The 26,848-nt window shown below is 41.5% G+C and overlaps 1 protein-coding gene across 1 annotated transcript in view; it reads right to left on the bottom strand.

The window, feature by feature from the left end:
• The window catches only part of LOC126472295 (probable RNA-binding protein 19), a 109,588-nt gene that overhangs the window by 40,146 nt on the left and 42,594 nt on the right, over positions 1-26,848 (bottom strand). Inside the window, exons 8-10 of the mRNA XM_050099926.1 lie at positions 19,988-20,127; positions 6,391-6,513; positions 5,803-5,938 (exon numbers count right to left, since the gene is read on the bottom strand). Coding sequence (XP_049955883.1) covers positions 5,803-5,938; positions 6,391-6,513; positions 19,988-20,127 — 399 coding nt within the window. The remainder of the gene's footprint in view (positions 1-5,802; positions 5,939-6,390; positions 6,514-19,987; positions 20,128-26,848) is intronic.

Here is a 26,848-nt window from a genome sequence, read left to right as displayed (position 1 = left end):
ATATAATTGGATAGATAAACAACCTACTCGCCAAGCAGTGGCATGAGAAAACACACATAAAAGTTAAGGAAATGTGCAAGCTTTCAGAGCTAGTGGCTTCTTCTTCTGGCAAAAGGATTGAAGGCGAAAGAAGAGGCATGAAGGAAATGGACTGGCAAGAGCTATGGGGAGAGCTATGGAAAAGTCGCCCAGGAAGTTACTGGGCATGATGAGAAGGAAACGCTGATTGTTGGGAACTGTACTAGATAAGATATGAAAACCTAAGAGTTTGAGGGTGGAAAGTACGATAATAAGTGAGACAGATATTGATGACAAAACACAGTGCAAGAATTAATAAGAACAGAAAGCTAAGTGCATTATATGTGGTAGATATGTGATGTGGGCAATAGACAGGTCAGAAGATAAAAGAAACAGAAAACTAAAATGGAGCAAAGTTCTTTTCAGTAACTATTCCTTCCTTCACTTACTTTTAGTTTTCTGTATCTTTTATTTTCTGACTTGTTTATTTCCCCACCTCAAATGACTACACTTAGCTTTCTGCTCTTATTAACTCTTGTACAGTGTTTCGTCAGTAATCTCTGTCTTGCTTATTACTGTATCTCCCACATTTGAGCTCCCAGATGTTCGAATCTTGTTCAGTGCAGTCTCCAACAATCAGTCTTTCCTTCTCATCTCATCTGGTAAGTATCCCCAAGATCAGGTGTTCTGGGCAAGTTTTCTGTAACTCTCACCATTTTCTCAATACTGCTATTACTATTCCTTTTCCTTCATCCTTCTCCTTCTATCATTCTGCCAGAAGAAGGAGCTACTGGCTCTAAAAGCTTGCACATTTCCTTAACGCTTATATGTGATTTCCCCTGCCATCACTTGGTGAGTAGATTTTTTTATCTGCTCAGTACCTTTGGTAGCATAAGTTGCGAAATCAACTACTGCAACCTTATTTTTCAAACAACTGTTATCAAAAATGTGTTGCAGGACAGTGCTTAAAACATGTGGAAAGCATGAAAAATGCTGAAAGGATTGGCAATGGTTAGCATATATTAGCACCATGGCCAGTGTCAAACGAAATCTAATTAAGAATCTGGGGAATATACCTAAGTTAAATATTGTTTCTTAAATATAGTTCATAATAGATTCCTTAGATTTTTGGTTCTCAGGAAAGTGAGTTGTCAACAATACCGTACTTACACTATGAGATCAAAAGTATCCAGACACCTGGCAGAAAATGCACCCTCCATCGGTAATGCTGGAATTTAATATGGTGTTGGCCCATTCTTAGCCTTGATGACAGCTTCCACTCTTGCAGGCATACATTCAATCACGAGCTGGAAGGTTTCTGGGGGAATGGCAGCCCATTCTTCTAGAACAGCGTAGCATTCCGAAGGATTGGAAAAGGGCACAGGTCATCCCCGTTTTCAAAAAGGGACGTCGAACAGATGTGCAGAACTATAGACCTATATCTCTAACGCCTATCAGTTGTAGAATTTTGGAACACGTATTATGTTCAAGTATAATGACTTTTCTGGAGACTATAAATCTACTCTGTAGGAATCAGCATGGGTTTCGAAAAAGACGATCGTGTGAAACCCAGCTCACGCTATTCGTCCACGAGACTCAGAGGGCCATAGACACGGGTTCCCAGGTAGATGCCATGTTTCTTGACTTCCGCAAGGCATTCGATACAGTTCCCCACAGTCGTTTAATGGACAAAGTAAGAGCATATGGACTATCACACCAATTGTGTGACTGGATCGAACAGTTCCTAGATAACAGAACGCAGCATGTCATTCTCAATGGAGAGAAGTCTTCCGAAGTAAGAGTGATTCCAGGTGTGCTGCAGGGGAGTGTCGTAGGACCGTTGCTATTCGCAATATACATAAATGACATTGTGGATGAGATCAGAAGTTCACTGAGGCTTTTTTGCGGATGATGCTGTGGTATATCGAAAGGTTGTAACAATGGAAAATTGTACGGAAATGCAGGAGGATCTGCAGCGAACTGACGAATGGTGCAGGGAATGGCAATTGAATCTCAATGTAGACAAGTGTAATGTGCTGCGAATACAAAGAAATAAAGATCTCTTATCATTCAGCTACAATATAGCAGGTCAGCAACTGGAAGCAGTAATTTCCATAAATTATCTGGGAGTACGCATTAGGAGTGATTTAAAATGGAATGATAATATAAAGTTGATCGTCGGTAAAGCAGATGCCAGACTGAGATTCATTGGAAGAATCCTAAGGAAATGCAATCCAAAAACAAAGGAAGTAGGTTACAGTACACTTGTTCGCCCACTGCTTGAATACTGCTCAGCAGTGTGGGATCCGTACCAGATAGGGTTGATAGAAGAGATAGAGAAGATCCAACGGAGAGCAGCGCGCTTCGTTACAGGATCATTTAGTAATTGTGAAAGTGTTATGCAGATGATAGATAAACTCCAGTGGAAGATTCTGCAGGAGAGACGCTCATTAGCTCGGTACAGGCTTTTGTTGAAGTTTCGAGAACATATCTTCACCGAGGAGTCGAGCAGTATATTGCTCCCTCCTACGTGTATCTCGCGAAGAGACCATGAGGATAAAATCAGAGAGATTAGAGCCCACACAGAGGCATACCGACAATCCTTCTTTCCACGAACAATACGAGACTGGAATAGAAGGGAGAACCGATAGAGGTACTCAAGGTACCCTCCGCCACACACCGTCAGGTGGCTTGCGGAGTATGGATGTGGATTTAGATGTAGATGTAGATGTAGAGTGCTGCACTGAGGAGAGGTATCAGTGTCGGTCGGTGAGGCCTGGCACAAAGTCGGTGTTCCAAAACATCCCAAAGGTGTTCTACAAGGTGTATCAAAAAGGATGGTGAAAATAATAGAGGCACAAATGTCAAGTAAACATGGGCTCTAAAACATACACCTTAAGGGCTATGAGATATTCTTGATTTTCAATATTGTGAAACAAATCTCTTCTGCTGTGAGCTCTTTGCTTTCCATATTTCGGGAAGTGGACCAAAACAAGAAAAGGTATGCATTTTAGCAGATATTTACTGGACTTTTTTTCTTGTTTTGGTCCACACTACCACTTCCCAAAATATGGAAAGCAAAGAGCTTGCAGTAGAAGAGATCTGTTTCACAATATTGAAAATCAAGAATATCTTATAGCCTTAAGGTATGAGTTTTAGAGCCCATGTTTACTTGACATTTGTGCTTCTATTATTGTGTACTTTCAGCCGTGTAAGCTTGTGCCATCCTTCTTGATACACCTTGTATAGGATTCAGGTCAGGACTGCAGGCCAGTCGATTACAGGGATGTTACTGTCATGTAACCACTCCAACACAGGCCGTGCATTATGAACAAGTGCTCGATCTTGTTGAAAGATGCAGTCATAATCCCCCTATTGCTCTTCAATAGTGGGAAGCAAGAAGGTGCTTAAAACATCAATGCAGGCCTGTGCTGTGGTAGTGGCATGCAAAGCAACAGGGGGTGCAAGCCCCCTCCATGAAAAACTGGTAAGTATCCCCAAGACCAGGGGAATTTTACTGTTGGCACTACACATGCTGGCAGGGGACGTTCACCGGGCATTTGACATACCCATACATCAGAAACAGTGGACCTAGGGATGTTTAGGAGTGTGGAAATCTCGCATACAGACGTATGACACAAGTGACACCCAGTCACCTGACGATTTTCGAAGTCCATGAGTTCCACAGAGTGTCCCATTTTGCTCTCTCACGATGCCTAAAGACTACTGAGGTTGCTGATATGGGGTACATGGCAGTAGGTGACAGCACAATGCACTTAACATGAAAAGCGTATGTTTTTGGGGTTGTCCGGATTAATGCCTAATTTTGATAAAGTGCATTATAATAGATAGGCAACAACTTTTCTGACATGTATCGGTCCAAATATTTGCTGTACATGCACCTGCAGTTAGGCCTGCGGTCTGGACAATGGTGAGTATCACACTCGCCTTTCATCTGCTTGCCTTTCAATTTTTTGTGCTCCTGTCATAGGATGAGACAAAATGTTGGAGACATCAACATGTCCCAATTTTGAAATAATGGCATAAAATGATGAAAACTCCACCCAATTTTAATATAAATGGACATAGATTTCTACTACACAATTTGACACACTTTTTAGTTACAGGAACTTTCACTGAAACTGGTTGTGTTTCAGAACTTACAATCCATTGTGTTCTAGAGACATGTGCCTTCAGATATGTGGGGGGTAGATTTGTAAGATAGCAGAGCAGAGCACCTGACCACAATAAACATAGCCAACAAGATTTCCATTCTTATCAGTCACTAATAAAAATCTCTCTCAAACACAGCTCCGACCATCATCTTTTTCACTCATAAGATATTCTTCCACCTCATGTTCACAAGCTATGGTCCTGCAGCAGGCAAAAGAGCGGTGACCAGGTAACTAGATGGTTGAGGCACTTGAGCATGGGATGCTCAAATTAGTGGAGAGGAAGTTGAGTGCAGTTGCTTCCTGCATTCACAGTGGCTGTATTGACATCTGCCAGACATTCAAGAAACTACATGCACTGAGCAATTAAGTGAGCACAAATGCTGGATGTATGACAACCTACCAGCTGTCCTCTGGAATAAATAGCCACTACCAAACTGTAGCCAAGATCAGAGCTACCATCTGGTGACAGAACACACTGTCAAGCACAACATATCTGAGTTCAATGGCTGCTCCAAAAACAGTTCCATCTGACCCCCAGCACTAACTTTTCTGAATTGTGTAAATGGGAGTTATCCTTACAATGCATTCCTACACTGTGCAACTATTGCTTCTCCCTCCCACATTCCTATCCTGCACATTTGCTGCCTCCCTCTGAGCCACTAGCTATCCGTCCCAACCCTCCTTCCACTTTCCACTTCTTTCTGCATCTACTGATCCCACCCGAAACAACCACTCACCCCAGTCTACCAGCAGAACTGCAGTCCCAGCATTGTATGTTCATCTGGGACAATGTAGCTACACACGTATAAACATGAGTGACTGTGTGTGCATATCATAATATATGTATTCAATACTGATTACACTATGACTTGTCTGTGGAACAGATGTTTTTAATTATTCTGGATGGAGTTGTATTGAAGAGTAGAATCAATTTACTAAAATGTAGTTATTACTTAACTGACTGTCTTGAATTTAGCTTTGCTGTTTTCTTATAGAGGTCTGATAATGCTGTAGGTGTGCTACATCACAAACATGACATGTCTCCATTACTCTTCAACTTCTCGTCAAATGTTCGCACACAAGAAGTACAAAGATAACATTTAAAGGAATGAGATTTACATTGTTGTCAAAGACATTAACTGATTGGTAGATTTAAATCAACAGATTTTTAACTTAAATATTAAGAAATTATCCAAACATCTCAGATATACAGTAAGTAGTACTGTATGAAATAATGAATGTTAGTGTTTCTAGTTTTATATGTACATAAAAATTTATAAAATTAAATTATCGATACTCAGCGGTACCGAAGAATCGTGAATATGTCTCAGGCTTGATTACACCACAGTATGTATATATACTCAGCTCATTAAAGGATTCGTACAAAAGCTAGAAAAGTCTTCATTGCTTTTTGTGTGCTTGTTGACAACTCAGTACTTCTACTATCTGGTGAGTGGTCTTCTTTACTCCTAACTTATTTACATTTTGCCAGAACTTGCTTATCATATTAATATTGTTACTTAAAATGACAAACAACTGTTCTGTAACCACCAAAAATATAAGTTAATTCAAAGTGTAGAGAAAGTCATGTCCACAAATTGAAATTTACCTGTAACTCCACTTGGTGGTAAAATCACTCTTCCCAGCTCTCCATATTTACTGAATAGATTTTTGATTTCTTGTAAGCTTGTCTTTGCAGGCAAATTCTTAGCTAAAATTACAGTCTTGGATCTCGCTTTCGGGGCCTAAAGCAAATGGTACCATTACAATCACTTAAGTGGTGCGCAAAAATGCCATGTAAAATCAGTGATTTCCTTATTAGCACAAATGTACAACTGTTTTGTAGTATGTATGACCAGCCATATCAAATTAAATCACAATAATATCATCACATCCACAACAGTGTCAAAGTGCATCAATGGCATACATACAAAAAAACTGTGAACATCTACATCTGCAAATATACTCCAAATGCGAATGGAAAGGGTATGGCACAGGGTTATTGCTATAAATACAAAACTCTTTTGAATAATAATATAAATCAGGTGTTGAGTATTTTCATTTGTTTTTTAAATGTTATACTGAAGACAATCATTTTCTACAAATTCAATATTTGTCACAAACCATTTTATATAGACCTGATTTGTTTATTTTAGAAAACATGCACAATTTTATACCATAACAAGAAGTGCCTTACCTGGTTAAAAGCATCAAGATGAACACCATTTTCAATTAGGAAATCTCTTGTCTCTGTCACTATCTGTGTTTCTCCCAAAGCAAGACGGACAGCTAAACTTTCAGGTCCTCTTGGATCCAAGACCTTGAATAAATCAAAACAAGCATTGCAGCTAACATCAAATGTAGGCATTTAAGACAAAGTATTTTAATTTCAGATTGAACTTCCAGTCAATGATTTTGGACCTTCCACAAATCTTTATAAATAACACATTTTCTTTAAGTATCTACAACTGGCATATATGTAAGTTGCACTCAAAACTATAAAGTACAACAGAAAGTCTTGGAATTACAGGTACACTTAACATGGTAATGATTTAATAACCAAGCAATGAACTAAGTGGTTTGAGTAAGGCACTAGGAGTACATACGTGAGCTCCCTGCCAGACAAAGCACTGAATTGAAGCAAAAGATGCTTAGTAAACAATCACTACTGTGCTGTACATGCAGCACGACTCGACACTTAGCTTGGAGATGTTGGGAGGAGATATAAGTAATCTTTGCTGGACACATAGGGTGCTTTTGCAGGGCAATCAGCACATTAAAAAAATGCACCTGTGTTTTTACGAAAGCAGAGAGGACAAATGGAAGTAATAATTGCTTAAATGATTTTATAAAATAGTCGAAACTGAAATATTGTTGCTACAAATTACAAAACACTATTATACAATGCTCCTGAGAACAGTATTGTCTCCTAATGTTGACATCAAATGGAACATTCTATATACCATTCGAATTTTATTGTTTCCCAGCCTCCTATGTGAAAGGGGCATCTTCTACAGCACATATAGTAATTTTGCTAGGACGTCTTTATAAATCTGGTAGAAAGTTAGTTACCAGTACAAAAATTGAACATTTCTTGGAATATGAGACAGACATGGCAGAGGACAGAAATAAAGAACTGAAAAATAAGGACCCCCCCCCCCCCCTCTCTCTCTCTCTCTCTCTCTCTCTCTCTCTCTCTCTCTCTCACACACACACACACACACACACACGCACACACATGCACACACACACAGTTATTCTTTACCTCATGTCCAAATTTTTTCAAATGCCTCGACAGGATTTATTAGCTCCTAATTTGACCACCTTAAGTTGAAGCACTTGCATTGATATCGTATGCACAAAGCCACTGCTATTATCTTGTGTTTGCTATATATGTTTCGACCTAAAACTGATTTACAAATGTCTATTTTTGCAAAATAATCACAGCTCTGACCAGTATTTGGATACTGACAAGTTACATTTGGTAACAATGTTCTGGTGGTTAACACTGTAGTTAGGTGTATATTACTGTGTTATTATTTTCAATGTTAAATATGTTTTTAAAATTTGTTACGAGGCTTTTACACTAACTGAAAGGCAATTTTTCTTTTTGTTTCTGTATATTTGAGGACAGTTGCTAGTCAACTGAAATCATTTATCCTTTATTGTGATAAAGATTATTAAAATTTACAATAAGCAGTTCAAAGAATTGAGGACAGTTTTTTCAAAACTTGCTTTCTGCAAAATTGATCAAAATGAGTTTTTTGTGGCATACACTATTTGAGACAGCCATCTTTCTTATGCAGAAAACAATTTTTTCAAAACCCAAAAAAAACTACCATGGTTAAAAGCTAAGCTACCAAGCATCCTCCACTATTCCAAAACTCACTTTCTGCCACAAAACTGATATAGCAAAACTTGCTTTCTGGAGCTAATTTTTGTGGGGTGAATAGTCTTTTGATTTTAATACCAACGCTTCCAATGGAAGTTCTAAGACTTTTCTCGGATTCATGAATGTCACAAAGCAAGAACAGTATTTTAATGGAAACTTTATCAAGACTCCTGGAAATATCTGAAGTCTTCACAAGTACTGACATTACTTTCAAATTTGGGAGCACAGCTGTATGCCTCCTGATTGGATGTTTGGTAATGTGCGAAAAAAGTACAGAGAGAAGGAGGAAATAACATCTTCCATTTTAAATTAGCCCTTTCACATTAAAGTGATCAAGATTCATACCCCTAGATATTCTACAATGGTGACTATTACCATGGAATGATTGCCAATACAGCAAGTACACAGTGATGAGTCCTTCCATCTGTTTGTGACCAAAAAGTCTCATTCAGCTATGTTGAGAGTAACTGGCTGACCATGCACACATCTATCCTCTGAAGGTCTTCTTCACTTCTCTAATATTTTGCAGGATTACATCTGCCATAAACACAATAGTGCTGCCCATGAACTGTGCCATGATGCTTTTAGCATTACACAACAAACCATTTCAATATTTGGGAAAGTCAATACATATCTGTACTCACTTTATGTAAATTATTGTAACAATGGTACAAGATATTTTCAAAATATTCACCCAGGGTTTCAAGCAGATGGACTGTAGTGGTTTGCAATACAGTATTAGATATTACTAAAACAATTTTTAATTATATTGTGAATGTAGCTGGAGGAAAATAACATACTAGATTTTTTACAAACAGATATACCATTCGTCAGGAATTACAGACATAATCATTATGTGTTAAAACAACATGCAGAGATACCAGTATCAATATTAACTTTTACATCAATGAAATACACATTGCCATTATTTTCTTTAAAAACTGTTTTTGACTAGCAGCAAAATACATATGGAGCACCTCCTCCACCTCTTGATCAAAAATACATGAACAGATAGATCTCTGACACAACTTTAAAGGGATCCAGCAAATGATATTCTAATGAGATGAGATCAGAACAATATGCAGTATGCACCAAACCCTCAAAATGCACATTTTCGGCTACTGCCACAATAACATATCTGCTATTAAGATTGAAGGAACATAGAGTGACAGGCATTCACTATACAACATCAAGCCACAAAAAATTAAAAAAATACTTTGAAAAGTTCACTCATCAAAAACTTGAACTTGCAAAACAAGGGTCAGTGTCAATACTAAAACCTATGCCTAAACAGCGTGTCAACTACAACTGGGTCAAAAATTATACAAAGATGTAAGTTGTACCTGACAGGTGGCATCAATGTGGGGGACTTGGCCATCAAATTTTAATTTTAATTTATTATTATTCAATTTTTTTCATCTTCCACTTACCTCTTCATTCACTGGACCTAAAAGTTGAGGCCCATTTTTCACCAGGAGATCTAAGACAATATGCTCTTCAAGTATGCCTTCTCAGACCGAAATTACCTTCCCCACTTTTCAAGAAACACATCTCCCACACTTTGTCTCCCCACCTATCATCCCCACAGACCAGCCACAAAGGAATGCACAGCTTGTTACTCAATACCACTCAGGATTTGAGCAACTGAATCACATTCTCTCTCACAGTTTTGACAACCTTTCATTGTGCCTTGAAATGAGAGGTATCTGCCCCAGCCCACCCACAGTGGTATTCTGCAAGGCCCCAAACCTTTGCAATATCCTTGTCTGTCCCTGTTCCACCCTTGTTCCCAACTTGCCCTGCAGCTCATATCCGAGTGAAGCAAGACCTTCCCAGTTTGTTCCTTCCACTACCACCTTTTCCAGCCCAGTCACATGTATTTCCTACATTATCAAATGAAAGAGCAGCCATGTGGTCTACTAATTTATCTGCAACTACTGTGCAGCGTTCTATGTGGGCATGACCACTAACAAACTGTCTGTTCACATGAATGACCACAGTCAAACTGTGGCCAAGAGACAGTTGGACACCTAGTTGCAGGTAATGCTGCATAACACAGTTCATTTGAATATGACTGCTACTTCATAGCCTGTGGAATCAGGATTCTTCCCAATAACACTGGCTTTTCTGAACTGCACAAGTGGTGACTCTCCCTCCAACATATCCTTTGTTCCCATTACCCCTTGGCCTCAACCTACGCTAGTCCCTATCCTCTACCTGACTCTACCCCCTTCCCTGTTCCCATTCCAGTTTCAAGCATGCCTTCTATCATCAGTGCACCTGCACAGTCTTGCCTTCTTCTGTGCTTCTCTCTCGTTTTTTCTCTCATCACAGTCTCCCAATGCTGAAGTCTGGCAGTCACTGCCACGTTCCAGACATGTCCTTGCACACACCCACAGCCAGCTGACAAAGGACTTTGTTCAGTAGCTTAACAACAACTAAAAAATACCCCTGACTGTCACTCATTGCCTCCTCTATGTGGCAAGCACCATTCTAGCCTAATTTATATTGTTGATTATAATAAATAAAATATTCTACTGCTTGAACCTGCAATATATTTGCAAACCATATCAACTATCACAGAGTTCTCCCTAGCTACTAAAAGGAGGTAATTAAAGATGGTTATTTGATTAACTGTACTATTTGCCATGCTGCCATTCATATTATCATTGGTGCCTAGTTCACTTCCACAGAAGGCCAAGTTATTACTCCGTGTCTGCTACACCTGCTTCAATTTTGCAATGGATGCATCTCATGACATACTCAGTTGCAGGTCAATATCCTTTCGGAGGAGTTAGTTGGTATGTTAATCCCTGTGGCTTCTTCTGTGTCGCTATGTCATAAGCCATTTGTTTGACTAATGAATGTGCTATTATCAAATATATTTTGATCTCCATTTTCCACAGCATGTTACGCTATATTTGAGTTCTTGGAGTAGTATAAGTGTCAGGTTAGCTGATTCCTGTAGACAGGCAATACGAAGTCAATCATCAGGCCCCCACCAAAAATTGAGCAACTCTTGAAACTTGTGAAGGGTGACAAGAGATTTACAATTGCCAATGGACATTTATTAACCCAAGTGTAAACCTAATCAGACCAAGCAGAGCAGAAGCAAAGGGATGTGTGAGGTGAAGAAATCTATAAGAAATTACACCATACAAGATGGACATATACTGTACTTAATACTATCAAACAAGTAACATCTGGGACACTCTTAACAAAATTCTGGAAATTGTAACAGCAATAGGACTGATGGCTCACAGTTATGTATAACATAGAACCCTGCATAACAGAGTCGAAGTAGGCACAGAGTCTATGAAGTGAAAACTTTGTCCAATATCGTGATGGACAACTCACAACCAACAGTAGCAACGAGACTACTGTCAATACTGAGGAGTAATCAACCAATGGACTGTGGTGTGTGAACCACTTGGCACAGCTGGAAGCTCGTATTGGCACAACGATATGCTTTCCTAAGTGCAATACAAACTAGAAGGAAAAAGAAATGGAAGAGAAAAAGAAAAAATAACAATGAGAAAAGGGGGAGGAGAACAAAGATAAAACACTGAAAGCAATTTAAAAAAACAGTCAAAAAAGACATAATAAAGAAGTACACAAATAAAAAAATAACAAAAAAATGAAGGGGGGTAACATTTTAATGAAACTTAAGTCCAGGAGGATGTTGGGATGCCATAATATGCTAGAGGGCAAGTTCTGTCTCCAGAGGTCATGAAAACCAAAAACCAGTACTGGGTAGGAGGATCTGTGGTGTAGCACACACACAGGTCCCATGAATCACCCTGCAGAGCATGTGCAGTAGCTGGATACTAGGTTTCACCAAGGCGGACAGTTCTTGTGTGCCCATTCATGTGTTCAACCAGTTTGGTGGTTATCATTCCTCTACAAAACACTGTACACAAATTAGTTGATAACTAATATTTGCAAATTGCTCTGCAAGTTGTGAGGCTGGAGTAGGTGGTTGGTTGGTTTAAAAGAGGAGAGGGGGTGAATAAACTCTAGGTCATCGGTCCCTTGTTCTGATTAAAATAATTCCACAAGGGTGGGAGTAAAATAATCAAGACATACAAAACACAGGTGGAAGAAGGAGAAAACCACAAGAATGACAGAAGGGCAACAAACACCAAAATGGACAAAAATGGAAAAGAAAACCACAGAGAGACACAAGAAACATGTATAAGAGATCAAAACAAGAGGGCTGGCTGATCATGAGAATAAAAAGGAGAAGCCAGCCACTGTGCAACACATTAAAACCTCCACCCTAAAAGCACGAGGGTGGAGGACACAGAGGGACAAAGGACAAGTGCTAAAACTTAGATCAAATGATAAAACCTACCCTCATGAATAAAATGTAAAACTAAAGCTGCTGTTGAGGCACTGTCACCCAACACCAAAGGTAGGGTGCTGGGAAAGTTAAAAGTCTGCCGCAGAGTGGCTAAAAGTGGGTAGTCCAGCAAGAGGTGGACAACTGTCGTTTGTGAGCCACAGCAACACTGAGGTGGGCCCTCACAACAGAGGAGGTAACCATGCATTAGCCACGTATGGCCAATGTGGAGCCGGCAGAGAACAACTGATTCCCTGCAAGAGGACTGCATGGAAGACGTGACTCCAGGACCCAACCCAACCTCTGACAAACCATAAGTACAGCAGCTTATAAAGAAAGTTGGTGAGGCTGATGAGCTGGTAGCTATCCACATCAAGCGGGTTTTGACCAGGTTTGAGCACCGGAATGAGGGTGCTCTCCTGCCATTGCGATGGAAGGATACCATCGCACCAGATCTGGTTGAAGATGATGAGGTGGTGTCGGTTGTAGTCAGGCGAGAGATGTTTAATCATCTGACTGTGGATCTGTACCGACCCAGGAGCTGTGTCGGGGCAATGTAGAAGGGCGTTGAGGAGCTCCCACTCTGTAAATGGGGCGCTATAGGGTTCACTGTGGCCTGTAGTGAACGACAGGACTTTCCTTTCCATCCGCCATTTGAGGGTGTGAAAGGCTGGGAGTTAGTTCTCTGACACAGAGGCTTGAGCACAGTGCTCAGCAAAGTGCTTGCCAATCGCGTCTGTGCCGGTAGATAAAAAGCCATTGATGTTAATGCCAGGGACAAATGTTGGGGTTTGGTAGCCAAAAAGACATCTGATCTTTGTCCAGACTTGGGACGGTGACGTATGGCACCCAATGGTCAATACATACCTCTCCCAACACTCCTGTTTCCATTGTTTTATAAGTTGGCGAATGCAGGCACGGAGCTTCTTAAAGGCAATTAGGCACTCTAGGGAAATGATTGTTGCAATGACCTGCTCAATGACAACATCGATGGCACTATGTGGGGGAGATTCAGTGGTGTCAGTAGAGGTGAAGGGTTCCCAGTCTGACTTGCTTAAAGCCCATCTGTGTAGGCGTCCATGGGTATGACACCGGGGGAATGATAGGAAGATGGGAAAGTGGTCACTATCACACGGGTCATCATGTGCTCTCCAGTGGATAGATGGGGGAAGGCCAGGACTGCAAACCGAGAGATAAATGGCAGAATATGTGCCATGTGCCACATTGATATGTCTGGGGGCACCTGTATTTAACAGGCAGGGGTCGAGTTGTGACAGTAAATTTTTGAAGTCGCTACCTCGGCCAGTAAGCATGGCGCCATCCCATAAGGGCTTATGGGCATTAAAATCTCTCAAAAATAGGAAAAGTTTAGGGAGTTGATCAATCAGTGCAGCCAATACGTTCACGCGTACTGCACCATCTGGAACAAGATATACATTGCAGACAGTTATTTCCTGTGTCGTCGTTATCCTGACTGCCACAGCTTCAAGAGGTGTTAGAAGGGGCCCAGGTTCACTACATAATGAATTCAGGACATAGACGCAAACTCCACCTAACACTCTATTACAGTCGCTATGGATCCTGTAATACCCCTTATAGCTGTGGAGGGCAGGGGTCCGCATTGCCAGGAACCAGGTTTCCTGGAGGGCAATGCAGAAAGCAGGTGTAAAGCTTAACAGTTGCTGTAGCTCAGCCAGGTGGTGGAAAAAACCGCCACAATTCCACTGGAGCATTACATGATTGAGAGATTGGGAAGGCATGAAACACTCAATGAGGCAGTCTACACCTCAGTGTCACCTGCTGCCACCAGATGAGTACCTGTGCGATCAACATCCATTGTGTCTGAGGGCCCAGCAAGATTTATGTCCTCAGTAGATGCCAGAACCTCCACCTCATCCTCAGATCCACCTCATCCTCAGACACAGAGCTTATTGTAGGTAGTGGTGGTGTGGGTGCCACCACAGTGCCTTGGTTCTTGGGGGTCTTTTTCTTTTTAGGTCTCTCTCGCTGCTCCTTAGGTTTGTTCGGCTGGGAGGGCTTCACTGATTCAGTCTCAGGGACTGAGGAGGACCGTGAAGCCCTACGACCAGCTACCTGTGGTTGCTTCAGCCACTGGTGGGTGTCAGCTTTGTCACTGGTAGGAACCTGGGAAGGGAGTGACCTAAGGGATCCCTTCCTGGCGAGAGGAGCCAAAGATAACTTACGCTTCTATGGCTGAGAAGTGGGGACTGATGTCCCCGATGGTTGGGGGGATTGCTCCTGAAGTAGGTTGTACAGGAGCAAATGGAAGGGAAGTGCCCCCCACCATCAAGGGGGCAGGTGGAGTCTGAGGGCTCTGAGAGTCAACTGTATGCGGCAGAACGGCAGATGGTAGAACCGTTGTTGTAGCAGTGGCATAGGCTGACTTCATATGTACAGGATGTAGCCTCTCATATTTTCTCTTAGCCTCAGTGTAGGTCAGTCGGTCCACGGTCTTGTATTCCATTATTTTTCTTTCTTTCTGGAAAATCCTGCAGTCTGGCGTGCAAGGCGAATGGTGCTCTCCGCAGTTGACACAGATGGGAGGTGGGGCAGAGGGAGTATTGGGTATTGGGATGTGAAGGACATAAGGACATCCAGGATCCTGACAGGTGACGCTGGAAGTACAGCGGGAAGACATATGGCCGAACTTCCAACACTTAAAGCACCACATCAGGGGAAGAACATATGGCTTTAGGTCACAGTGGTAGACTTCCTTGTGTAATGTGTCACCTTCGAAGGCCAAGATTAAGGCACCGGTGGCAACCTGATTATCCCTCGGATCCCGGTGGACATGCCAGACAAAATGGATCGAAGTTCATCATCAGACTGCAAAAGAAGGTCCCTGTGAAATATGATACCCTGGACCATATTTAAGATCTTATGGGTCGTGATGGAAACAGAAACATCCAAGAGCTTGTCACAGGTGAGTAGTGCGTGTGACTGAGCAGAGGAATGGAAATATTTTAGATCTGGTAGCCACTTACAGACCAGACCTCATCGACAGTGTCAGTGTTGAGACAGGGATTAGTGATCATGATGTTGTCATTACGACTATGGTTACGAAAGTTAAAAAGTCGGTCAAGAAGGCTAGGAGAGTATTCTTACTAGAAAGAGCAGATAAGCAGTTTTTAGCATCCCACTTAGTAAACGAATCGACTTCATTTACTTCCCGTACGATGGACGCTGAAGAATTATGGGCAAATTTTAAACACATTGTAAATCACGCATTGGACAAGTATGTGACGAAAAATTGGGTTACGGACTGAAAAGACCCAACGTGGTTTAACAGTGCAATTCGGAGAATGCTCAGGAAGCAAAGGCAGTTGCACTCGCGGTACAAGAAAGATCGGGAGAATGAGGACAGGCAAAAGTTAGTAGAGGTTCGTGCTGCTGTAAAAAGAGCGATGTGCAAAGCATTCAACCACTACCACCGTCATACCTTAGCAAAAGATCTTGCTGAAAACCCAAGGAAATTCTGGCCTTACGTAAAATCGGTAAGCGGGTCAAAGGCTTCCATCCAGTTACTCACTGATCAGTCTGGCGTGGCAACGGAAGACAGCAAAATGAAAGCTGAAATTTTAAATTTAGCATTTGAGAAATCTTTCATGCAGGAGGATCGTACAAACATACCGCCGTTTGAGTCTCGTACAGATTCCCGTATGGAGGACATAGTGACAGACATCCCTGGGGTTGTGAAGCAGCTGAATGGGTTGAAAATAAATAAATCGCCAGGTCCTGATGGGATTCCAATTCGGTTTTACAGAGAGTACTCTACTGCATTGACTCCTTACTTAGCTTGCATTTATCGCGAATCTCTTGCCCAACGTAAAGTCCCGAGCAACTGGAAAAAAAGCGCAGGTGATGCCTGTATATAAGAAGAGTAGAAGGACGGATCCTCAAAATTACAGACCAATATCCTTAACATCGGTTTGTTGCAGGATTCTCGAACATATTCTCAGTTCGAATATAATGAATTTCCTCGAGACAGACAAGTTGCTGTCCACGCATCAGCACAGCTTTAGAAAGCAAACCATGGATGAAGGGTATCAGACGGATGCCATATTCCTTGACTTTCGGAAAGCATTTGACTCGGTGCCCCACTGCAAACTCCTAACTAAGATATGAGCATATGGGATTGGTTCCCAAGTATGTGAGTGGGTCGAAGACTTCTTAAGTAATAAAACCTCGATGGTGAGTGTTCATCAGAGGTGAGGGTATCATCTGAGTGCCCCAGGGAAGTGTGGTAGGTCCGCTGTTTTCTATCTACATAAATGATCTTTTGGATAGGGTGGATAGCAATGTGCGGCTGTTTGCTGATGATGCTGTGGTGTACGGGAAGGTGTCGTCGTTGAGTGACTGTAGGAGGATACAAGATGACTTGGACAGGATTTGTGATTGGTGTAAAGAATGGCACCTAACTCTAAATATAGATAAATGTAAATTAATGCAGATGAATAGGAAAAAGAATCCTGTAATGTTTGAATACTCCATTAGTAGTGTAGCGCTTGACACAGTCACGTTGATTAAATATTTGGGCATAACATTGCAGAGCGATATGAAGTGGGACAATCATGTAATCGCAGTTTTGTGGAAGGCGGATAGTCGTCTTTGGTTCATTGGTAGAATTTTGGGAAGATGTGGTTCATCTGTAAAGGAGACCGCTTATAAAACACTAATACGACCTATTCTTGAGTACTGCTCGAGCGTTTGGGATCCCTATCAGGTCGGATTGAGGGAGGACATAGGAGCAATTCAGAGGCGGGCTGCTAGATTTGTTAGTGGTAGGTTTGATCATCACGCGAGTGTTACAGAAATGCTTCAGGAACTCAGATGGGAGTCCCTAGAGGAAAGGTGGTGTTCTTTTCGTAAATCGCTACTGAGGAAATTTAGAGAACCAGCATTTGAGGCTGACTGCAGTACAATTTTACTGCCGCAAACTTACATTTCACGGAAAGACCACAAAGATAAGATAAGAGATATTAGGGCTCGTACAGAGGCATATAGGCAGTCATTTTTCCCTCGTTCTGTTTGGGAGTGGAGCAGGGAGAGAAGATACTAGCTGTGGTATGAGGTACCCTCCATCACACACCGTACGGTGCATTTTGGAGTATGTATGTAGATGTAGATGTAGATGTAGGATACTGTTTTGATCAAGACCGACCCTGATCGCATTTTGGACAAGCCCTCCACCTCCCCAAACTTGTCCTCTAAATGCTCCACAAAAAACTGAGGTTTCACTGACACAAAACAGTCCCCATCAACTCTCATACATACGATGTACTGGGGTGAATAAGTTTCGCTGCCATCCTTAGCCTGGCATTCCTCCCATGGTGCGGGCTTAGAGACTGCTGGTGTTTGACTACTAGCAAGAGATGACGTACTACGCTTCATGGCGTGTGATCTGCCCACACAGGTGCCACCCCAGCCTCAGCAAAGGCCAGCTGGCAGGATGGCCGTTGCAGGGAGTCCCGATGCCCCAGGGTCCCAGGGTGAGGGGCATCTTCTCCTTGGCATATGCAAGAAGTTAACGGCACAGGCATCAGCAGAGCGATCCCAGTGTGGTCAAGGGGCTACAACCAACAGGGTACATGGTGGCCCCACCACAACGGACTGGCTACCGCGCTGGATATCAGGTGCTAAGAAGTCCATCGTCGTCGAAAGCACAGAAAGTGATAATGCACAGAGGATGGAGGAAAATGCACCCAGGAGGGTGACCTTGCCCAGCAGCTGGAGAATGAGCGGAAGTGCAGATCCATGTTGACGAAGGATGTGAGAGGTCTCAGCGCATGATGGACACTATGCACCATGTAAAGCGTCCTTCCCCAGTTGGCTCGCTCTTCAGGAAAATTTTGAAAAATGGAGGGCAAACCCTACAGGGGACCATCACATAGCCAAAACGTGCGAGACTCCTTTTAGTGGTCTCTTACGAAAGGCAGGAATACCTTGGGCCTATTCGAACCCCTGGATCCGCAGGGCGGGGGAGGGGGGGGGGCGGTTGTGGCTGGATGCATATGGCAGGTTTCTGTTGGAAATGATTACAAGCGAAGGAACCTTAGGATAGGATTAATGGATTGGCAATATCATATTTGGTGACTAGGATCTTACAGAGATTATGAGGGTAGCAGAAGGTGACATTGGGTGGTGTGGGGAGGATATCAGGGAGAGAGAATTTCATTTCAGAGGCTGATATGAGAAAGTCATAGCTTTGGCAGAGCAATGTATTGAGGAATTCACAGTCTGGGTGGTAGTGGGTAGCAAGTGGGGTGCTTCCAAGATTTTTGGAAGTGGGAGCTGTATTAGTCAGTGGGTGAAAGGAGGACACCACCTAGGAGATTTATTAGTGAATAAGATCTTTATGACAGCTGCGAGGCTGCAAACCCTGGGAGAGGTGATCAGTGTAGATGTTCAGGAATTCAGTGCTGTAGCAGATACATTTGCCATGGCTGTCTAGGCTATAGGGAATGGAATGTTTGGTGTGGAAAGTGTGGCAACTGTCAAAGAGAAGGTGTTGGTTGCTTTTTTGTTGGTGTCATATGGACTGAGGTTTGGATGCAGGGTTCAGTCTGATGGAGGCCAAAATCAAGGAAGGTAGCACTGGATTTAGAAAAGGATGAAGTGAAAATGAGTTGGGAAAAGCTATTGCAGGAAATGGAGTAACACATCTTCAACATGAGTTCAGACCACAAAGGTGCTGTCCATAAGTCTGTACCAAGCCAGGGACTCCAGCTTCTGGCTCTTCAGGAAACCCTCTCCCACACAGCCCATGAATAGGCTCAACATATCTCTCTGATTTGATTGCACACCTGGTGTCAAGTACTTTTACTCATATGTGTCTCTATTGGCAATATTCAAAATTTTGTATCCTGAAGCACTGGCGAGCAGCTCTATCTTATAATTTTAAAAGTTTTCTCGAGTGCATTTTCCTTTTGATACATTATCTTTCAAATGTACACAAACAGCACAGAAAATATTATTCTAAAAAGTATTTTAAGTTATAATACTGGTCTATACATTTAATTTTTTCAGTTGGTGGGCTTTTTATCCGAACCTTTCATTACTCTTGCATCTTGTTCAGATAACAACGACAATTCTACCACGGATGGTAATAATACAACAGAACCAAAGAGCTGTTGGGATTGGAACCTCATGCAAGTTAGCACTTCCAGTGGCTCACTAGTCATGTCATCTGGAGGGTATATTGCCTTCATAAGCAGTGGCCAGAAGTGATACACAGAAAAGTCACTGAATGAAGAATGCTTGCGTCATCCTCATGGCACACTTCAGGAACCTTGCTTTCCTCCGACGGATATCGAATTTGGATCACTCTGCAAACTGTTACAGTTACGCCACTAGGACTTTTACAAAGACATACAGACTTTCTGGTTTCATTCTTCTACAATCTAGTTTGCTAGCTTGTGACAATTCAGCATGTTCAGATTTTACGAATTTTTACTTTGTTCTGAGGTTACTTTAATTCAGAGTTAATAAATATTGTGCACTTTGGTACACATGAGCCTTATAAGTGCGTATAAAAATTACCTTGTCTTTTGTAGTGTTGTATGTGTCTGCTATAACATCAGCTACAGCATTCTGACCCAAAAATAAAGTATTCCAGTTGTGTGAAGATGCTGCTTCTGCCTTCATTTTCAACATCTTTTTCTGCTTGAAGGTAAGGCCCTCTGAAACAAACAACTCAGAACCATCACAAGAGGCACAAAAGAAGAATATCAATAAGAACAATAACGGACTAAAAAGTGAACAGCTAAAATATAAATGTGTCAAAGAGATACGATGACACGATCAAGAAATATGGTGTTATTGTCACAATTCCTTAACAGATGAAAAGGAGTCCATGTGAACATTTCTGTGAACTGTCAATGCAATAAAAATATGTTTTGGTTACTAACAACATCAATCTACAGGATATTCACATTGTCTCAGAAAACATATTACTTTCTCCCATGTTTTGGTGACATGTCAGTACATCATAGTCTGTGTGTCAGTCATTGAATACTAACAGATGATGATTATTGTTTTTCAAGGTATGGCTCTTTATCTTTGGATAACTCAGCAGTGGTGAGACTTTTATCAGGTCTATTTCTATGTCTGTTCTGTTAGCTGCAGCTAGTGTAACAGCTGTGTGAGCAAAGATGAAGACAACCCAGTTGGGAAACCAATATACTCTACCAAATCTAACACAGTGCATCACCCAAGAAGAGGGTGTTAATTCCTAAAGTTTGAACAAGTGCATAGCTGGAGTTTCCAAAGGGTTGAAATCGAATCCCTATTTTGAAGCTCCCTGCCAAAAGCAGCTTCAGCTGTACTTCTCTATCTTCCTGGTGATGACCGTACATGCATGTGGCATATGGAAAATGGCAGCAAACCTGGCACACAAGCGATATGTTTTTCACCAATCATGCTTGAGTAAAATTTTGAATATCAGCTATTGCAACTACATTTCAAATGATAACGTGCCGGGAAGAAATGGTCTACACAGCCTGTGCAAAATCTTTGCTGAAAGGACAATGAAGCCTGTAGAGTATGTCCTACACATGACAAATAGAAGGAACCCCAAATAAGCACTGTTGTGGAAGCCAATGGATGGATACAAAATTAGAAGAAGATTTTATACCATCTGAAAATGAATTTTTGCAAAGGATCTTTAATGCATGGACATAAACTGGGAGGAAGCTGAAAACTTGACAGCTGATGAAGTTCACCGGAGGAAACTTATTGCCCAATGTGCTACGTAGTATTGGAAAACTAAGTCCAAGTCTAAGTCTAAGTCAAGTGCCATATGTGTATAAAAGCTTCTTTAGTTACAGTTTCCAAAACCACCAGATGGATAGTGGAGAATCGCAACATGCAGAAACTAAATTAAAGCTGAGAGAAGAGGCCTTGGGATCTGAGATACCACAGCAGGCACTTTTATTCAAGGAGCATGCATAATCTGTTGGTCAGAGCAGCAGTGTGGCCCTTTCTCTGGCCTCAACAGAAATAACGATTCCTTCTCATCACTGGAACGGGACTTCCCCTCTACATCAGATGCGGTTGAATATCTTAAGAGTAACCCCACCCCCATTAACAATGGTCCTTGCCATTGGTGAGGAGGCGTGCTTGCCTCAGCGATACAGATAGCTGTACTGTAGGTGCAACCACAATGGAGAGGTATCTGTCGAGAGGTCAGACAAACGTGTGGCTCCTGAAGAGGGGCAGCAGCTTTTTCGGTATTTTCAGGGGCAACAATCTGGATGACTGACTGACCTGGCCTTGTAACATTAACTACAACAGCCTTGCTGTGCCAGTACTGCCAACGGCTGAAGGCAAGGGGAAACTACAGCCATAATTTTTCCCCAGGGCATGCAGCTTCACTGTATGGTTAAATGATGATGGCGTCCTCTTGGGTAAAAGATTTCGGAGGTAAAATAGTCCCCCATTCGGATCTCCGGGCAGGGACTATGCTGGAAGACATCATTATCAGGAGAAAAAGAACTGACGCTCTACGGATCAGAGTGTGGAATGTCAGATCCCTTAATCGGGCAGGGAGGTTAGAAAATTTAAAAAGGGAAATGGATAGGTTAAAGTTAGATATAGTGGGAATTAGTGAAGTTCGGTGGCAGGAGGAACAAGACTTCTTCTGCTCAGGTGAATAAAGGGATATAAACACAAAATCAAATAGGGGTAATGCAGGAGTAGGTTTAATAATGAATAAAAAATAGGAGTGCAGATAAGCTACTACGAACAGCCCAGTGAACACATTATTGTTGACAAGATACACACACAGCCCACACCTACCACAGTAGTACAACTTTATATGCCAACTAGCTCCACAGATGATGAAGAGATTGACAAAATGTATTATGTGATAAAAGAAATTATTCAAACAGTTAAGGGAGATGAAAATTTGATACTCGTGGGGGATTGGAATTCAACTGTAGGGAAAGGAAGAGAAGGAAAAGTAGTAGGTGAATATGGACTGGAAGATTTCAGACAGATTGTATAATGGTAAGACAGAGATTTAGGAACCAGGTTTTAAATTTTAAGACATTTCCTGGGGTAGATGTGGACCCTGACCACTATTTATTGGTTATGAACTGTAGACTAAAACTGAAGAAACTGCAAAAAGGTAGGAATTTAAGGAGACGGGATTTGGATAAACTGAAAGAACCAGAGGCTGTAGTGAGTTTCAGAGAGAGCATTAGGGAACGATTGACAAATACAGGGAAAAGAAGTACAGTAGAAGAAAACTGGATAGCTTTGAGGTATGTAATAGTGAAGGCAGCACAGGATCAAGTAGATAAAAAGATGAGGCCTAGTAGAAATCCTTGGGTAACAGAAGAGATATTGAATCTAATTGATGAAAGAAGAACATATAAAAATGCAGTAAATGAAGCAGATGAAAAAGAATACAAATGTCTAAAAAATGAGATCAACAGGAACTGCAAAATGGCTAAGCAAGGATGGCTAGAGGACAAATGTAAGCTTGTAGAGTCATATATCACTAGGGGTAAGATAGATACTGCCTACAGGAAAATTAAAGAGAATTTTGTAAAAAAGAGAACCACCTGTATGAATATCAAGAGCACAGATGGAAAACCAGTCCTAAGCAAAGAAGAGAAAGCAGAAAGGTGAAAGAAGTATGTAGAGGCTCTACACAAGGAAATATTAAGGAAGTGGAAGAGGATGTAGATGAAGATGAAATGGGAGATACGATAATTTGTAAAGAAAGCAGATGGCAGTTATAAGAGTCGAGGGGCATGAAAGGGAAGCAGTGATTGAACAGGGAGTGAGACAGGGTTGCAGCCTATCCCCGGTGTTATTCAATCTGTATATTGAGCAAGCAGAAAAGGAAACGAAAGAAAAATTCATAGTAGGAATTAAAATCCATGGAGAAGAAATCAAAACTTTGAGGTTTGTCGATGAGATTGTAATTATGCCAGAGACACCAAAGGACCTGGAAGAACACCTCAACGGAATCGACAGTGTCTTGAAAGGAGGATATAAGATGAACATCAACAAAAGTAATTAATAGGAGGTTACTGGAATGTAGTTGAATTAATTCAGGTGATGCTGAGGGAACGGGATTAGGTAATGAGGTAATTAATGTAGTAGATGACTTTTGCTATTTGGGAGGCAAAATAACTCTTGATGGTCAAAGTAGAGAGGATATAAAATGAAGACTGGCTCTGGCGTGGAAAGCGTTTCGGAAGAAGAGAAATTTGTTAACATCAAGTATAGATTTAATGCCAAGAAATCTTTTTTGAAAGTATGTGTGTGGAGTGCAGTCATGTATGGAAGCAAAAAATGGACAATAAATAGTTTAGACAAGAAGAGAATACAAGCTTTTGAAATGTGGTGCTACAGAAGAGTGCTGAAGATTAGATGGGTAGGTCATGTAACTGAAGAGGTGCTGAATAGAACTGGGGAGAAGAGGAATTTGAAACACAACCTGACTAAAAGAAGGGGTCGGTTGGTAGGATACGTTCTGAGGCATCAAGGTATCACCAGTTTAGTATTGGAGGGCAGTATGGAGGGTAAAAATTGTAGAGGGAGACCAAGATATGAATACGCTAAGCAGATTCAGAAGGATATAGGCTATGGTAATTACTCATAGATGATGAAGCTTGCACAGGATAGAGTAGCATGGAGAGCTGCAGCAAACCAGTCTCTGGACTGGACTGAACACCACCACCACCACCACCACCACAACAACAACGACAACAACACCTGTTAAACTTTCATTGCTTGGGTGCTTTAGCATCTGGTTGCATACAACTGGGTCATAGAGATATGCAGTGCTAAAGTGGTAGTACACTGTGAAGCTTCCACTTACTGAATGAGTCATTTTAAGGTTCCACATGTTGTAAAGTAAAAGGCAGATACACAGAATCTGCCATGTGTTTCTGAGGTACAAGTGTTTGTTAGCAATTACTATTTGTGAATACTCAAAAAATGGCTCTGAGCACTATGGGACTTAACTACTGTGGTCATCAGTCCCCTAGAACTTAGAACTACTTAAACCTAACTAGCCTAAGGACATTACACACATCCATGCCCGAGGCAGGATTCGAACCTGCGACCGTAGCAGTCGCGCGGTTCCGGACTGCGCGCCTAGAACCGCTAGACCACCGCGGCCGGCTATTTGTGAATACTCTGATAGAGATGTAAGGGTGGCTGCTATAGACAAAAGATAAGTGGCAACACTGCAGGTACCATAGTGGAGGATTGGTGAACACAGAACATCTTTGTTTCACCCACAAATGTGACGATGGGAGGTGTGTCCACACTGTGCGGATGTAAATTAAAAATGAAACCATTTGTCAGATCAGTAAAACCCATGAAAAACCTGCCAGAAGTCAAGAGCAAATAAGTTCAAAAAATATATAGATAACAATGAACATACCTAAAATCAGTACAAAGTGTGCATGTCCAAGTTAAGTTAAAAGGCAGTATGACTCATCACCACCTTTCAAATGTGCATGACATAAGTGAACGATGTAATGAGAGTACCGGCATGGGACTAGAATCAAAATAAGCCCAAACAGAGCCAATTAGACACTGTACAAAAGACAAGGCACTACAAAGTAAGACTTGAGACAAAAATAGCTACACTTATGGTAAATCACTTTATGCCAAGTTTGCACAGCGCTATTGTTGATAGGCAACATGCAAATAGCCATAACTACAACAAACAAAAACACTATTCTAGTATCTGTACTATATAACTAAATGTTTGAGAAATGACATGACTGCAATGTCTGCTACATACCAATTTCTCGTAGAAAGCGGCAATGTGACCATTGGAACAGAGACTGAGTAATGTGCCTTCAATGTGGACCAGGTCCATCGTAACCGAAAAATATATCACCAGGTCATAATTAAAACATAAAAAATAATGAATAGCAGTAAGAAAACTTCTAAGACGGCATCAAAAAAAGTACTAATGACGTCATTTAAAAGCATGTGGCACCAGGACAAATAACATAGAAATTGCGATGAGTAATCAAATCAGTACCGATGCAACCAGATATTAAATGGCAAACAATCATAAAAACAGATAAAGAACACTAGGAACAGGGGCTAAAGAAGGACTACGGAACAGCGTCAACAAGAGTAAATTAGGTAAAAAATAATGGGCTACTTCAGCCATTGCAAAAAATTGCTCAGACTGTTTTCATATTTAAGCTCTACCTCAAAAACTAGTGGCCTTCTCATCTATGATTAACAGATTGCATGAGGTACTGCTTAATAAATAGGACACTAACACAGAATGGGGCACTGTAAACTTGCTAACATACGTGAATGTTACCCAATTAAGGAGATCAAGAATACTCATAGGCAAATGATGGTAAAGATCAGGAACCAGGGGCTGAAGGCAGTATACTCATTGTACAAAATGCAGATGAGAAGAAAAAGTTCATTAGGATTCCATACCACACAAATATTTCGGATTAGGTGGGTAACTGGCTGAGGTGTCTAAATATTATTCCTGTATACTTTATACCTAATAATAATAGACAGCAGCTGATTCTGCGTGAATATAGAGCTTCCCAGCCATTTAATAAAACAGATTTATCGTATTAAGTGCCCACAGTGTGACTGTAAGTGTATGGGGGCAAACTGGTACAAGTTTTTACTCCAGGCTCAAGGTGCATTCAAGTGCAAGTAAATCCAACCCTGCATTATCTATGCGTCTTGTGCTTAATGATCACAGGTTGGATAATACCATGGAAGATCTGTCGATATTACATATCTATCCTAAGGGCTTGACTCTGAACATCCTAAAAGAGAGAGAAATTTTCAACGGTACAACTAATACTCCTCAAGTTGCCGCGAATAAAAAGGCACAACTTAAATATTTTGAGTAATTTTATGCAATAGCAGCAACCTCATTTGCTCCTGTTGGTGCTGTTCCACAGTCTTGCCATAGTCCCTGTTCTTACCGTTATTTTTTATTTTTATGGCTCAAATGGCTCTGAGCACTATGCGACTCAACTGCTGAGGTCATCAGTCGCCTAGAACTTAGAACTAATTAAACCTAACTAACCTAAGGACATCACACACATCCATGCCCGAGGCAGGATTCGAACCTGCGACCGTAGCGGCACGCGGTTCCAGACTGAAGCGCCTTTAACCGCACGGCCACACCGGCCGGCTTTTATTTTTATGTCTGTTGGCCATTTAATGCCTGGTTGCATGAATACCGGTTTGGGTACTCATTGCAATTTCTACACTTTCCGTCCTGCTGCCAAGGAGTTTTAGAATATGTCATTAGCATTTTTTATGGTTCCATCTTGGAAGTTTTCTTACTGGAATTTATTACTTTATATGTTTCAATTATTTGCCCAAGTGGCTTATTCAGATTATATGCAGTTTTATCAAAGCTTCTAGCCTGGGTTT

This window comes from Schistocerca serialis, chromosome 1, assembly GCF_023864345.2.
Source record: "Schistocerca serialis cubense isolate TAMUIC-IGC-003099 chromosome 1, iqSchSeri2.2, whole genome shotgun sequence".
NCBI classification, from domain to species: domain Eukaryota; kingdom Metazoa; phylum Arthropoda; class Insecta; order Orthoptera; family Acrididae; genus Schistocerca; species Schistocerca serialis.
Note: the sequence above shows the minus strand (reverse complement) of the source record. Positions and strands in the feature narration are given on the sequence as shown.